The 15,536-nt window shown below is 40.5% G+C and overlaps 1 protein-coding gene across 1 annotated transcript in view; it reads right to left on the bottom strand.

Moving 5' to 3' along the window:
- Nucleotides 1–890: 890 nt before the first annotated feature.
- Nucleotides 891–15,536, bottom strand: part of LOC110169185 (anoctamin-1) — a 28,400-nt gene continuing 13,754 nt past the window's right edge. The window contains exons 14-28 of the mRNA XM_055155422.1: nucleotides 14,544–14,555; nucleotides 13,720–13,794; nucleotides 13,250–13,303; nucleotides 11,882–11,956; nucleotides 11,189–11,390; nucleotides 9,720–9,831; nucleotides 9,581–9,638; nucleotides 8,766–8,866; nucleotides 5,764–5,927; nucleotides 5,169–5,321; nucleotides 3,952–4,004; nucleotides 3,205–3,383; nucleotides 2,431–2,536; nucleotides 1,666–2,188; nucleotides 891–1,535 (exon numbers count right to left, since the gene is read on the bottom strand). Coding sequence (XP_055011397.1) covers nucleotides 907–1,535; nucleotides 1,666–2,188; nucleotides 2,431–2,536; nucleotides 3,205–3,383; nucleotides 3,952–4,004; nucleotides 5,169–5,321; nucleotides 5,764–5,927; nucleotides 8,766–8,866; nucleotides 9,581–9,638; nucleotides 9,720–9,831; nucleotides 11,189–11,390; nucleotides 11,882–11,956; nucleotides 13,250–13,303; nucleotides 13,720–13,794; nucleotides 14,544–14,555 — 2,496 coding nt within the window. The 3' untranslated portion in view covers nucleotides 891–906. The remainder of the gene's footprint in view (nucleotides 1,536–1,665; nucleotides 2,189–2,430; nucleotides 2,537–3,204; nucleotides 3,384–3,951; nucleotides 4,005–5,168; nucleotides 5,322–5,763; nucleotides 5,928–8,765; nucleotides 8,867–9,580; nucleotides 9,639–9,719; nucleotides 9,832–11,188; nucleotides 11,391–11,881; nucleotides 11,957–13,249; nucleotides 13,304–13,719; nucleotides 13,795–14,543; nucleotides 14,556–15,536) is intronic.

The raw sequence follows: 15,536 nt of genomic DNA, 5'->3' as shown, positions 1-15,536 counted from the left end.
AACATGGACTGAACTAAAAAAGTGCTGTTCAAATGAGAGGTGGTAATAAACCAGGAAATATGCAAATGATCTGTTAATATTAACTCATTTAGGGTTAATATTAACAGTGTTGAAAGAGGATGTGTGTTAGTACTACTATCTACAGTAGAGGGCAATAAAAGCACACAGACAGTGAACCAATGCAATGTGGAAGTAGTCAGTTAACCATGGCTAAGGATCAGGTCATTATCTGATTATTAAATGTCATATAAACAGTTAATACGATGTGAGTAATCTGATTTCTTTCTGATAGTTCACACCTGTGCAGGTTATGGCAAAGAAAATTAGACAAAGAAAAGGGCAAACTAATGAGGCAAAGACAATACAACAGTTCCTATACAACAGTTCTTCTAAAAATCCACTGATTTACTGACACATGTCACCAGATGCGTTTCAGATTTCTCCACACACTGAAAATAAGATCTAATTATTGGATTACCTGATTATTATACTTTATACTGATCTTCCCATGTAAATGTACCCACTTAGAATCAAAAATATTGAGTTTTATTTATTTTGTACATTATACATACTTTATATATCAAAAAACCATAGTCAAACAGAGCAGCGATCTATTTGATGCTTTGTAAATTGTAATAAATGTATCAGTCTCCTCTGTTCTACAAGGCAGAGCTGTAGCATAAGAGCATTAACATTACAAAGCAGTAAAACCAACACATGTTCACATGATCATGTACAGAGAGGTTTAGTGGGCGTGGCCCACACAATCTCAGCTCAGTCTGACAGTTCTGATAATCTCAGAGCTGAGCAGGTACAGGACCCCGCCCATCTCCTGTATGAGAGTCAGTCTGACAGTCCTGACAGCCCTAGAGGAGGTACAGGACCCCCCCACCTCTAGTATGCCTATCAAACAGGGGTGTTGCGCTTCAGTTCACTGGGAGAGGGGGGCACACACTCTCCCAGTGAGGATAAGCTGGTAGAATGAGTGGGTCTGGTGCAATGCTCCTCTGGCCCTGGCGGTCTCTGTCGGGGAGGGAGAGTGGAGCAGCGGCCCTTAGCCCTGGAGCGTGGGGCCTGGGGTGGGGGTCCTTTCAAACAGAACAGTTCAGTGGAGCCTCTGGTCTGGAGGGGGCCAGAGCTTGGGGACCTCGAGGCCTGCTCTGGGGCTTGTGTTGGTGTGGACACTGGGCCCAGTGGGAGCAAAGGAGTAGGGGTCTGCTGCAGCCTAGAGAGGCTGCTGGAGAGGCTGCTGGAGTAGGTGGGCCGGGGCAGGCTGTAACACGCCTGAACCCCTTGGTGGCGGGAAGGCAGGGTGGAGCAGCGACCCTTTGCTCGTGGAGGAGGAGGGTGGATCAAGGTGTAGGGTTTCCAGTCAGAGGTGTCAGATGGTGAACTGGAGGGCTGCAGACTGTGGGATGAGTTGGATTTAGATGGGACATGAACAGGGGACTGGGGCTCACTCTGGGGCTCACTCTGGAGCTGCTGAGTGGAGGCTGAGTGAGGAGGCTCTGCTGTGCTGGACAAAGGCGGTTCATCTGCAGGACAACAACAACTGATATTAACACAAATTTCAATAAACTTATACATTCAGTTTATACATTCACTCATTATAAATTGGAACATAAGGGCATTATAGAAGTGTATTTATGCCATATTCCACCTTACCTGACATACCCAGCTCTGTCATCAGAGCATCTAGATCCACTGTTCCAGCCTCAGGGTTTTCTGTACTCTCGTCTTCTTCCCTCTCTGTATGCTCTTTCTCTTGCTCCTTTGTCTCCTCACAATCCTGTGTTTGGTCCTCTTCTCTGTTTCTTCCAGTGTCTTGCTCTATTGTACTGTCCTGTGATGGCTCCGTGTGACCTGGCTGCTCCTCTGCTGCTTCAGCGAATGACTTGACTATGTCTGGGTCACTGTCTGATGGGTGGATGTAGTCATTGCCAAAGCTCAGTGTGTCCTCCTCCAGCACGTTCTCGTCCTCCTGGTCTTCAGCTGGAGGCTCTATAATCACATGGATGTTGGGCATGGACCCTGGGGAGAGCCTGGGGCTGCGGTCGCGCGCCTCTTTATCGTGGTTCACCAGAAACTCCATCAGCATCATGTTCTCCTTCTTCAGCTGGTCCCGGAGTGAGCGTGGCACATCGGGAATGATCCACGCCACCACCAGGCTCAGGAACATGGCAAGGTTCTGGGCAGAAAACAGTGGAGGTTTTGCAAGCTGTATAGTAAAAAAATAGGAGACTGTATGGAACTTGGGAAAGTCAAAAAAACAAATTAGAAAAATCCACCATGTTTATGTAAAATAGACCACAATGTCCACTGAAAATGCATTTGCTTAAACAACATTAAAAAGTAAACAAAAGAGCTGTGGGGCAACCCAATAACCTACCTAAGAACTTAAGTTGTTGTTGTTCCAGGATGTGTTCTTACCTGGAAGAAAATTACAAAGGCGAGTTTGGCAGCCAGCATTGCCCAGTACTGTTTAGAGAAGGTGTATGCTTCAGGTGCCCAAGGAGGGTCTCTGTAGTCCTTATACCTGAGAGACAAGTTGCACAGCTTCAGTACTAGGGCTGCAAAATTTAGCAGAACTGTCTCAAAATCACAATTTGAATGGGCGACATTAGCAAACCCAAAGGCTGCAATTTCTGAAGTGACATAATGTCCTACACACACAAGACCAAAATCTCCTGTCTTATTTTGCATACAAAATGCTAACCCTGTAGATTAGATCTGTACAAACATGTTGTGAAATATATGTGATTAGTTTTTGCTTATATTTCAGTCTTTCCAGCATTTTTTTCTTGACGCGTTTAAATGTGTTGAAACATTAATTGCAAATCTAATCGCAATTGCAGTGCTTGTCAGAAAAATAGCAATTAGATATTTTTCTCAAATCATTCAGCCCTATTCAGTGCACCTATCCAGCCAAATACTAGCTTTAACTTTATGAGCCACCTGAGGTCCAACTGGTATTTACTTACTGTATTACTATATTACATTATTACAAAGCATTTATTACAGTATTACAAACAAACAAATTACAAACTTATTCAACACTTTCCTAATGGATTCGTAGCATGATGAGTTTCTAAGCACTCATTACAACTTTCAGAGACCAGAGCAGAGTTTTGCTAACAACAACTAGCATGACAACAGGGCAACAGCTTTGCTTTACCAGGTTTGCTAAAGACAGACACTTCTCACCTGCACATGGACACTCCGGTGACCAGAGTGGAGGTGGGAGCAGATCCTGGGGCAAAGTTGCTGACGTTGAAGTAGGACAGCGAGTGCTCGGTGTAGCCCGCCATAGTGCCATTCACACTGTACATGTACTGGTACACCATCCGCGGCACAAACTCAGATGTGAAGGAGATCACAAACGCCTGGCACACAACACATCTGTCAGTAAAGTACTGGTAGGGAATGAGGATTAGCAGACTACAGAATGGTGCTGAAACCAAACTTAATAAAAAGAATACAATTGTAATAGTACTGTATAGTGTATATGTTACTAATTTCGTATGATGTACCCGAATTAAAGACCTAAACTCTAACTACAACCACATTTCAAATAGAGCTGCTAAACTGGGCAGTGCCTGGAGGACTAAGGAGTGAGGTTGGCAGAGGGGCGGGGTCTGAAAGTATTATAAGCAACAGTGTGATTGGTCTAACAGGTGTCCACACTTTAAACCCCGCCCCTGCAGGCAGGTGTTTGTAATCATAAACACCTGGCAATCAGGGCAGTCCTATGTGATGTCACATAGTACTTGAAATTGCAGTGGCAGTATGCACTCAAATTTTGACAATATTGAACACAAAGCTTCAAATTTACATAGTTTGCACTAAAAATGCCAAGAACAGGAATAGTAAACAATGCTATTAAAACACAAAGAACACAATTTTGTGGCAAAATTAAGGCTAAACTAAGGCTACACCAACACACATGCTTACATTGGTAATAACAGCAAATTTGCTTATTCCACTCAGAATGTGGTACCAAATCCCTGAGATGCCATGGAAAAAAGAAAGTGGGAAATATGCAGTTATGTAGGACAGTGGAAAGCAAGAGAGAAACATATAGAAGGAGACCTGTTAATGCTTTAATATAGGACTTTTTAAAATATGTTTGCACTTCATTAATGACTTCAAATAATTAGACTAAAGAGTCAGCCATTGCAACTTTCTGGGCTCATGCTCACAACAAATCATTTTTTTGTCAAATTTGATGGTGATCCAATTTATTTATTTATTTAGCTCAGTGGGACAGTGTATATTAATAAACATTACAATAATGTAAATGTACCCAAATTAGCCAAAAAGCTAGTTTTTATCAACACTCCCCCTTGCCAGATGGTAATAGGCTCCCTAAAAGTTAATACATTCATGTAAAAATCAAAAAGCTTGTTCATAAAAATGAGGGGAATAATTTCTCTCAACTATCAAATAAATGAAAAATAATGATAACTGACACAAAATCACCACAATCTATAGATTTCCCTATTGATTGCATTTTGCTTTGTCATGAAATATCCAAAAGGTAAATTCACAACTGTTAAACCATCTGAAACCCCTCAATAGGCCACTCCCTGGCTTTAACTGTGTTGAACAGTTGAAACAAAGCCATTTAGCCCATTAAAGACATACTAACTTGATAATATATATATTTTTTTTAATCACTTTATTTTTATTGTATTTGAACATAACAGGAAAATATAAAAAAGAGGATAATAATAATAATAATAATAATAATAATAATAATAATAATAATAAAAGGAAATAAAAACAGAAACAGAAGCCTAGGTGACACTTGAATATTCTACTTTTGCATATGTAATGTCAATTTTTCCCATTTCTTATTCATTTGTGTCTCTTGCAATCTCAGTCTATGAGTTATTTTTTCCATTAGATACATGTCTTTTATTGTAGATGTCCACTGATCCTTTGAAGGCACAGAAGTTGTGCCCCAGTTCCTGGTTATTGATTTTTTGGCAGCTAATGACATGACTTTGAAAAGATATATATCACTTTGGTGAATAATGTTTTCTGAGAAGTTGCAAAGATAGACCAGTTCAGGCGACAAAGGGGAACTTGATAATAATTTTAAAGTCCACAATGCTATTCATGTCTCCTTTAAACACACGCATGCATAAACAGTGTAGTGGCCATACCTATGTCCTTACACCGGACTGCGTCTGGCCGGCGGATCTCCGTCACAAACTTGGAGGCATCCAGTCGGATTTCAATGACGTTGTTGAGCAGAGCTAAGGCTGGAGCCAGAGGGAAGGAGGCCACGAAAAGAGACACAAACCCGAACTGGATAACTGGATACACAGAGGGAATAAAAATGTGACCATGACCATGACCATTTTGTTCTAAACGATACGAGAATATTCAAGAGGAGATGTCTTCTGCATTAGACAGCTACAAATAGAGTGCTACAAATAAGTGGCTATGACTGGAACGTCTCAAGTAAGTCACACTTGTCACACTTTCTGATCCAATTCCAGACCCCCCCGCATTCAAACAGAATGTATGAGGGACTGGCTGATCAGGCAAGAGAAGACTGTAGTGCAAAGAGGAGATCTTGACTTGAGATTCACATTCAGGAGTACCTAAACAAAGGATTAGACATTTGTGCAGGTTATGGGCATGTTGTACAGGCAGAGTAAGGGTTAGGATAAGGGTCTTGAGTTGGTTTAAAAAAATTTGAGTATGCAAAGCTGTGTGTATATAGGATCATAGAAAGAGTTGTATTGGACCCACTCATCTCCATGTACTCGGGGGTGACTCCCTCGTATGGCTCCAGCGTGTGGTCCTTGTGGTACTGCTGCTTTGGTCTTTTGCCCTCCGCCTCATTCTCCTCCTCCTCTGCTGCTTTCCTCGCCCCCTTCTGCTCCTGGAATGATCTGTACATCTTCTTCATTTTGCTGCATGTACAGAAATCATAATCAGTGAGAAATCAGTGATTGGTGTAGTGTATTATAAGAAAACATTTTATGCTTTTTGGGGTATTTAGTAATCAACTATAACATATACATCATGATTTTATATTTTGTTCATTGCAAGCTGCAATATTGATCTAAAACAGCTTGATAATAGAAACAAGACCACTGACTTCTGTAAAACGTCATAGCAACATTTCACTGGAACAAGTAGCATATTTTTATTTATCTGGTGTGCTATTTAACACTTTTGAAACCTACATCCTACAACCTACAGTTGACACTGTGACTAAAATTTTAGAATAATCACAATGGGTGAAGAGAAAGGGGGTAGGTGAAAACAGACATTTTCTGAGCACTCAAGCCTCAGATTAGAACAATACAGGATTACTAAAACACGCAGGAATCAATCAAAATGCTAGTCAGGCTGGCGCCACCTAGTGCTGTCGCTCATTTTCATTTTTCTCCAGCGACTAGGTCAGGAATCAGAATACATTAGATGGTTTGCAAGAACCCCGGAAGTGTGAGTTCAGGCACCAGCTAATCAGCGAAGAGCCATATATTCTGTGTTGGCAACGATTCTTGAGATCGACAATTTAAAACTGGAACAAAGAGAATGTTTGGTGAATTTTATCAAGGGGACATTATTGCCTTTCTTCCTATGGGATTTGGGAAAAGCTTAATATACCAGTTAGCCCCGTTAGTGGTGCATTACATACATCACGACCAAATAGCAGTGACTGGTTAAAAGGAAAAAAGCACCCGCCTACTGTCGAACGAATTCTAACGCTGCAAAATCCGTGTATCATTCGTTCATTCGTTTTTCAATATAAAACCAAAAATAAGAAAACGAAAAAAACAACAGTTTTCTTCATTATTTGTCTCTAAAACCAAAATGAAAAAACGGATAATGATTTGTTTTTTCAGTTTTCGATTTTGTGTTTAAATGAAGAATGGAAAAAACGGATAACGGCCGTTTCCTGTTTACGTGACTTCCGTGACTGCGATGCCAAACTTTTGCACCGGGTACGGACTGAACTAGGATTGATCCAGGTCCGAGACCAGACCGGGACTAGAGCGGGACCAGAGCGGGACCAGACCAGGACCAGAGCGGGACTGGGGCGGACTCCAAGCTTTGACTCTGAGCCTCCGTGGGTCCAAGCCTCAGCTTCGAGCTCCAGCCCTGCTGTGGGCTCTGAGCCTCCGGTCTGGTCTCGGTCTTGTCTCGGTCTTGTCTCTGTCTCAGGCCCGCTCTGGTCCCGGTCTGGTCCCAGTCTCAGTAGCGCTCTGGTCCCGGTCTGATCCCGGACCTGGTCCATTTGAACCAAAAGCTCTTAGTTCGGTTCGTTTTCGTTGGTGTGAAAGCGTCAGTTGGATGCTTTGCTCCACCTCAGAACCAGCCGCGGTTCTTGAGCGCGGAGGACTGGAGAATCAGTGTATCATTCGTTCATTCGTTTTTCAATATAAAACCAAAAATAAGAAAACGAAAAAACAACAGTTTTCTTCGCTATTTGTCTCCAAAACCAAAATGAAAAAACAGATAATGATTTGTTTTTTCAGTTTTCGATTTTGTGTTTAAATGAAGAATGGAAAAAACGGATAACGGCCATTTCCCGTTTACGTGACTTCCGTGACTGCGATGCCGGACTTTTGCACCGCATACGGACTGAATCAGGACGGATCCAGGTCCGAGACCAGACCGAGACAGAGCTGCTCTGGTCCTCCGCGCTCAAAAACCGCGGCTGGTTCCGAGGTGGTGCAAAGCATCCGACTGACGCATTCACACCAATGAAAATGAATCGAACTAAGAGCTTTTGGTTCAAATGGACCAGGTCCGGGACCAGACCGGGACCAAAGCGCTACTGAGACTGGGACCAGACCGGGACCAGAGCGGGCCTGAGACCGAGACCGAGACAAGACCAGGACCAGACCAGGACCAGACCGGAGGCTCAGAGCCCACGGCAGGGCCGGAGCTCGAAGCTGAGGCTCGGACCCTGTGGAGGCTCGGAGTCAAAGCTCGGAGTCCGCCCTGGTCCCGCTCTGGTCCCTGTCTGGTCCCGGTCCACAGCGCATTCTCACTTTCCCCGCACGGAACCAGCACGGAGACGATGACATGGAACCGCTCGGACTGCTGGTCTCGGTCTCAGTTCTGCTCTGATCCCGCTCTGGTCCCGGTGTGGTCCCGGTCTCAGTCCCGCTCTGGTCCTGGTCTGGTCTCGGACCTGGATCAGTCCTGGTTCAGTCCGTACGCGGTGCAAAAGTTCAGCATCGCAATCACGGAAGTCACATAAACGGGAAACGGCCGTTATCCGTTTTTTCCATTCTTCATTTAAACACAAAATCGAAAACTGAAAAAACGAATCATTATCCGTTTTTTCATTTTGGTTTTGGAGATAAATAATGAAGAAAATTGTTGTTTTTTCGTTTTCTTATTTTTGGTTTTATATTGAAAAACGAATGAACGAATGATGCACGGATTCTGCAAGGTCAGATGGTTTCCACGAAGTGAAACCAGCTGGTGAATCAAGCTATCAAAATGCAACTATTGAAGATAATGATGAGGGAACACTATAATAACATGGTTAAAAGCTCATAATGGTTGATTTAACATATTTTTCCACTTTAAGGATTTAACAAAAATATGCAATATTGGCCTATTGCAATAAAGTAAAAATGTTACATGACAAAAGCTGGAGTTTAGAGGATACTAATGGCAAAACATGGGTTTAAAAGTGTTGCAGCAGCATGACAAATTAATGTAACTAAATTAAAATGAAAACTATAAATAATTTGTACCAGTGATAAACTGGTGTATAAACTTACGGTATGAGGATCTCAAAGATGTTGTTCTGGATAAGCTGTTTCCCGAGCATGATCATACTGAGCTGGATGCACAGCTCAATCAAACAGCCTGGAGGGGCACACTAAGACACAGGACATGGATTCAGTCATAAGTGCGCAATCAGAGGCATAGACAGAGGTGTTCAGAACTCCAACACCCACCTCTTCATCCCTTCCATACCTCACTGACCATGTTCAGCTGCACCGCCCCTCCCGCTGCATCTGATCAGATGACTCAATCCTCCTCACTCCCACAGTTAAATCAAAGCACTGGACCTTGGGGGGATTGAGCCTACAGAACTCTCTCACATCTTCAAAAAACAGCTCAAAACACACCTTTTCCTCATAGCCTATAACCCCCACACATGACTGCTTTCTCTTGTTTTGTCTGTCCTGGCCTTGTTTTAGTGTTACATTATTGTAAAGTGTCTTTGAGTTACTGTGAAAAGCGCTATAAAAAAACTGTTTTAATTTTTTTCAAATTTTTGTATCTATTCTAGATTTTTTGTAGATTTTTAAAAAGTTTTGTCCTTCCAATTACAATCAGATGTAATGTCTAGAGTACTCTTACTTTTAGTAACTTCTAAAAGTACTTCAAAATAATATTACTCAGAGAACCTAAAGTTAAAAATAAAATAATGCACTTTTGAACATTACAAAGGAAGAGACCACAAAAAATAAATGTAGTGGGTAGTAGAAGGGTAGTATTCAGTTACTTTTATTTGTTGTGGTCTCTTCCTTTGAAATGTTAAAATTAATTATTTTCAGCTTCACAATACAATATGAATCCAACTCACCTCCTCCATGCGATAATCACCAAAAGCGTAAACATAATCACCAGGGCGCCCAGAAAACCTGATTGATAAAAAAGGTTATTAAAAAATACACATTGCTGCAACCACATCTGTCCACCAGGGGGAGAGCTAGAGCACATACCTGCCCTTAAAGAAGGCCACATAGAAAATCGGTGCAAATGCGTTCATGGATTTGAGGAAAAAGGACTTAAAGATGAGACGCTCTTCAAACTCTTCCTTTGTCCTGGGGATTTCTGTGGTAATAAAAACACAACAAGCCTGTTTACACTACAGTACCTCTTAACAGAGTCCACATGTATCTATGCATCTACTCGAAAAAGTAAGGGTCTGTGAAACAACACTTGTGTGAAAGCTAATTCCAGTAAAAGCCTTGTCAAATCCCTGCCCAAATAGGTTTCCTATTATTTTAACAGTGTATCGTTGTGGTATTGTCACTTTATTAAAACTGTATGATTTCAAATTGATCTAGATTAATTTACACTTATCATAAAGTATCTTTACAATATCTACGATAGCAAACAAAGCCATCTACTTTGGTTGTTGGTAAAATCTACCTGTCACTCACTCAAAGCCTTTCTGGAGGCTGACCAATAAGAGGAGTTTGTGTTTGAGAAATGAGCATAGAGCTGTACTGACAGAGAAGCTCTGAATAATCATATGAATAAAAATGCTATAAATAATGATATTATCAAAAAAGTTTATCAAAATCAGACCATAATTTTTCATTTTTTTCCAGTGCTTGGGTGCCTATCCAACATTACGTTATTTTTTTTTGGTATTTTGTGGTGTTCTATGCAATTATCAAATTGCAAATGCTGCAATTATTTACATAATAGAGTGTCATCTACAAAGATTAAAATCACTTTTACAGAAAAAAAAACTGTACCAAAGTTTAGACCTCTACAGACATGTTCTGAAATGCATGAGATTCTTTTTTATTTTGAGCCCTCTCTCAAACATGAATGCTTCTATAGTGGTTTACTATAGTGGCCACAACGGATGGAGAGAAATACTCTGCTTATGAGAGAAACAGAAAATGGCCAACTGACTATAAACTACAGCGGAAACAAATTATTGTTACGGTATTGTGGCTTTTATTTTATTATATTCATATACTGTGTTTAGAAATAATATAAATATTGCTGTACAACGTTGTACAGCGATATTTAGCGGTGTGTCTCTCCATTGAGCTGTTACACTGAGAGCACTCCCTGCAGGTTTGAACCACTTCTTTATGCAGCGTTTTTGGTTTGCAGGTGTTTTCTTGGTTTTCATCATTTTTAGCTTTGCATCATTTCTCTATTTGCATTTGATGATGATACATTTGTCTTTGGTCCTTGCAGCATGTTTTTTTCAACTGCAACATGTTCTTTGTTTGTACCTCATTTAAACTTGTGTTTGAGTTTGTGAATTTGCATCGTTTTTGTACTTAAAGCTATTTTCTCTAACTGAGGCACATTGGGCTGTTGCGGTGCATTTGGCCTCCATCAGCCATCGTAGTTTACAAAGTGCACTGTGCGAGGAATCCTACTTATTAAAGATACATATATCAATGGCTGATCTAATGTCAGTCCTACATTATGACAGTACCTAGCTCTGTCAGCCAGACTGCGATGGCTCCGTACACCTCCTCAAGCACCAGGACCACCAGCATGTTGACCACAATCCCAGTGGTGGTGACCGTCATGCGGACACTGGCTTTGGCCTCAGGGTCTGGGTTCATGGACCACACACTCAGCATACAGATCCGGTACACAGCCACGCCCACAACCGCAGAGAAGGTCACCAGGATCTGAGCAACATATCAACATTTAATGATTCACAACGCAACGCTGTAGAATCCCTATAGTTTAAACTGAGCGTGACAAGTCAAATTTATACAATCGAATTTGCTTTTTAAATATCAGATTGCTGATTTGTTGACCTGAAGCTCTGACAATAGCTTCAAAAAATGGTTCCACTATTCAACCCCAAAGACATGATTGTTGTCAGTTAAAAGGACTTTAAGCCAGAAGATTAATATTACAAGTTTGTGGAGCACTCTGAGTTGAACATATATCAATGGCTCTTGCTGAAAGCAATTCGGAAAAGGTGGAACTTCATGACGATTCTTTGTATCTGATTAGCCAAAGTGTTTCAAACAGAGAAACAAGGTGAATATTAACTCCAGAAGGTGAACACAACCTATTGTGGATATATACATAGCTACACTGATAACAATAAATGTATTTTTTCTATGTTTGGGCAGTGATGATGACACGGGACTTAAAGTATTCTCCATACCAAAAAAATGAACGTGGACACATTGATGAGGTATCCACACAGATGATCTTCAATGTTCAGTGACTCAACCTCTTGCTGTAGAAAGAAGTCAGAAAGATACAGATATTGAAGGCATAGACATATTATAGAATTGTAAAGCATTTGTATCAGGCAAATCAGCAAGTAAAGCTGCTGCCCTGTTAGCATGCTCAAGAGAGTCCAGTTGCAGTTGCTGTGTGGAGCAGAGTGTTGGCATTGAATTTAATTATTTCCATGGAGAGCAGGTGGTGCCACCAGGCCAAGTTACAGGTCAGATCTGTGGAAAGGCAATCCTACCCCCAGTTGATATTTGCAGTGACATCACGCTGGGGGTGTTCTAAATGTGTGTCTATATAGCAGAATGCTCAGCAGTTAACATGGTGACACTATGCACACATTAGCAAACACTGCAAAAAAACTAAAACAAAATGTTTTTACACAACAAATTTTCAGGAGCCTGTGATCAATACAAGTGTTTATGGTTCTGTTTAGATGTCTGATTTTCAACAAAAAGTTGAGAATGAAACTGTTGGCTAATGCCAGCTGGCTTGCCACTGTCATTTTAGTCAGGAATGTATATTTCTCATTTTTCAGCAACAATGAATAAACTCTTCAACAGGAGTTAAGCAATAAACCTTTAAAATAGTTAAGATGTATGAAATAACTATAAGAGTAATGCCTTAATCATGAGAGTGGGGCTCAGGTAATTCTGCTGTGTACGAACATGTATTTAATCCATTTAAACCTCACATGTCAGCACACATACAGTAAATATGGTGGTGTCTTGCTTTATGTCGACACAGAGAGGTGTGATCCCCCCTCCCTCTTCATCCTTCTCTTCCTCCTCTTCTCTCTATCCATGTGTAACCAGGGCTAATCTCACCAGGTAAGCTGCTTTGGACTCAACTACTGCCTGTAGAAGCAGGGGTTCAACTGCATGTGACGTGCTCACAAACAACAGTATGGTGTGCAGAGAGAGAGATCTAGGATCATTAAAATGATTTAGGAAAGGTATTTACATTTAGTAGAAAATGTTAGCATTCTGTAATTATCTTAACACAAAGAGCCTATATTATGTAAATTTCTGATCTATGCTCAATAATATCTTTAAAAACATGCATTCTTGCTGTGATTGAGGTTGTCTCTCCACAGATCTGACCTATAGCTTGGTCTGACCTTTGCTGCAATATGGAGTCAAATAATAAAATCCAGAAATGCACCTTTATATGATGTGTAATTTGAGAACTGATTTTAGTGCTTAGTCACAGTGTCCAGTGTCTAGTGTGGTTGACCTGAGTGGACCCTGGTATGTTTGGGGACAGCCCTCCCCAAACCATCACATTGTCGTACCTGAAGGAAGAGCATTCGATCTGTCTCACCATCCAGCTCATATGCATTTTTCACCTGTAACATACAATTAACACAACAATTAATATAACATAACAATTAAAATATGTAATATTTAACATAACTATTAAAATCTGTCACATTCAAACAGCTGGGGACCCTTTAAAATAGTCATCATCAGAATTACAGAATGGAGGCGACTAGAGGCAAAATTATGTAAACTTTAATACATTTTTAATGATCAACTGACATCAGATCTAAATGATGTTGTTCTCTCTTTATAACAGTAAATAAGCAAGAAAATTTCCAAGGTAGAAATGACAGTTATATATTTGACGACACGAAGCCTTATCACTATTTCTCCTTTGGAATTATTCCCTGCATTCCAGGATTTAGAATGTATTTGTTTACAAACTTCAAAGGGATCTATATAATGATACTTTTCCAAAGAGCTTAGAGGAGGTCCTACTAACCTTTTCTTTGGTCTGAGCTTTCATCTTGTCTCTTTTCTCCTGCAAAGCTGACTCGTACTCTGGCCTCAGCTCCTCCTAAAACACCACACACAAGCATGGTTATATTCATAAGCAACATTAGCTGCAACAATTCACATGTACAGAAGAAGCTGGTAACAAATAGATGTTACTAGCACATTCATGTTCTGTAGTGGACAAATGATCAGTTTGGTGAAGTTTTAACAAACGTTGAATTTGCGCTATTTATGTAAAAGTTTGCTAGACTCAAAAATTCCTATGATGTGTTGTGATTTGAGGCTGAATAAAATAAATAGAATTGTACGAATTGAACAACAAAATGCATTATTTAAGCATTCGTATGTGAATGAACTACTGTTAAATTAATGTGGATTTGCAGTTTGTTTTGTAGTTATTATAAAATGGTGATTTTATAATAACTACACCTTAATTAGCCTAATTAATGTATGCACAAAAACGTATAATATTCATACTGATGAATGAAGCTTAGTAACTACTTTAAGCCAAATGTAACGTTTCAGCAAAATAATTTACCTTAGAAAGAATCTTTACTTTTATGTCTTTACTGAGAGTGGGCTTGCATCTTCACAAGCCCTATTTGACCTGGAGGAGGGTCTCCTCCTGCTAATGCTACTATTTGTTCATTATGAATTAAGGCTTTGTTCATGGTTTACTAAGGCTATTAAAAGTGCAGTTATTATTAAGTGTTGCTTTGTGTTTTCTTATAAGGCGTTCAATTAAACCTGATGTTATGGTTATTATAACATTCCACTATTATTAAGTAGCACTGGATAGAGGATACATACCTGCACACGCTCCTATAGACCGCAGCATTTACAAACACACACAAAAAGAGAGAGTTCAGTTCATTAGATGTATGCTGCTGTATACCTCCTTTACCCCCCTCCTCCTGCCCAGTGTTTTCAGAACAGGCCTATCCCATTAAAGGCCCGGCCATAAGTCTGAGGCTGCACTATTTGAGTGTTTGTGTTTGTCTATATCAGGCACAGGGGGCTAAGACATGAGCCATAATCTCCAGTGCAATCTAAAGAAGCCCTCCATAACCAACTCCAGCGCAGGTCAAAAGGTTGTCTCACCCTACATGACCACAGACCTCAAACACACTTTTAGAATGCCACATGGCTAAGATTATGTTGTGTTATTGTTGGAATATATATCATTTTTGTTCTGGTGGGTGTCCAACTGGCAACCCTCCAGTCCGAAGGTAGATGCTTGGCCCTTGCCCCACTGTTATCCACAAGGTAATTTTTTCTGCTTTTCTTTCATATGTCTGATTGACAGGCCCTATATTACACAAAATGGACTCTTGTGAGCTTTAAGCCATGTTATCATGTTGTACGTCATCAAAAACAGGAGCTGTGTTTTGTTTCATTCACACGTATGAACAATCCTTTATTATTAGTCTGTTTACATCTCCAAAGCTGAAAATGCTCTGTTCCACCTTGTGGTGTCAAAAATTGGCAGTTAACAAGGGAAGTTAACAGCTACTTTTTACCTTTAGTTCAGTAGAGACTGGTAATTCCGGGGCTGAAATTATCCAAATAATTCTAGTGAAGGTGTATGGAGATACACCTTCATAAACAAAAAAAATAGTGGAGCACTTTCTGTGTTATCATATGACATTACAGGGTGAGTGAGCCTAAATATGCAGGGCTTGCGTGTTAAACACTTCTGAATGAATAAGAGCACAACTCCAGGTATGTTTCTGATGAGAAAACAACATCATAACAGAGATCACAAAACAGCGTAATATGGGCCCTTTAAACATTATCCGTCTG

This window comes from Boleophthalmus pectinirostris, unplaced genomic scaffold (assembly GCF_026225935.1).
Source record: "Boleophthalmus pectinirostris isolate CB_2022bp ecotype Guang Dong unplaced genomic scaffold, ASM2622593v1 HiC_scaffold_2, whole genome shotgun sequence".
Taxonomy (NCBI): Eukaryota; Metazoa; Chordata; class Actinopteri; order Gobiiformes; family Gobiidae; genus Boleophthalmus; species Boleophthalmus pectinirostris.
Note: the sequence above shows the minus strand (reverse complement) of the source record. Positions and strands in the feature narration are given on the sequence as shown.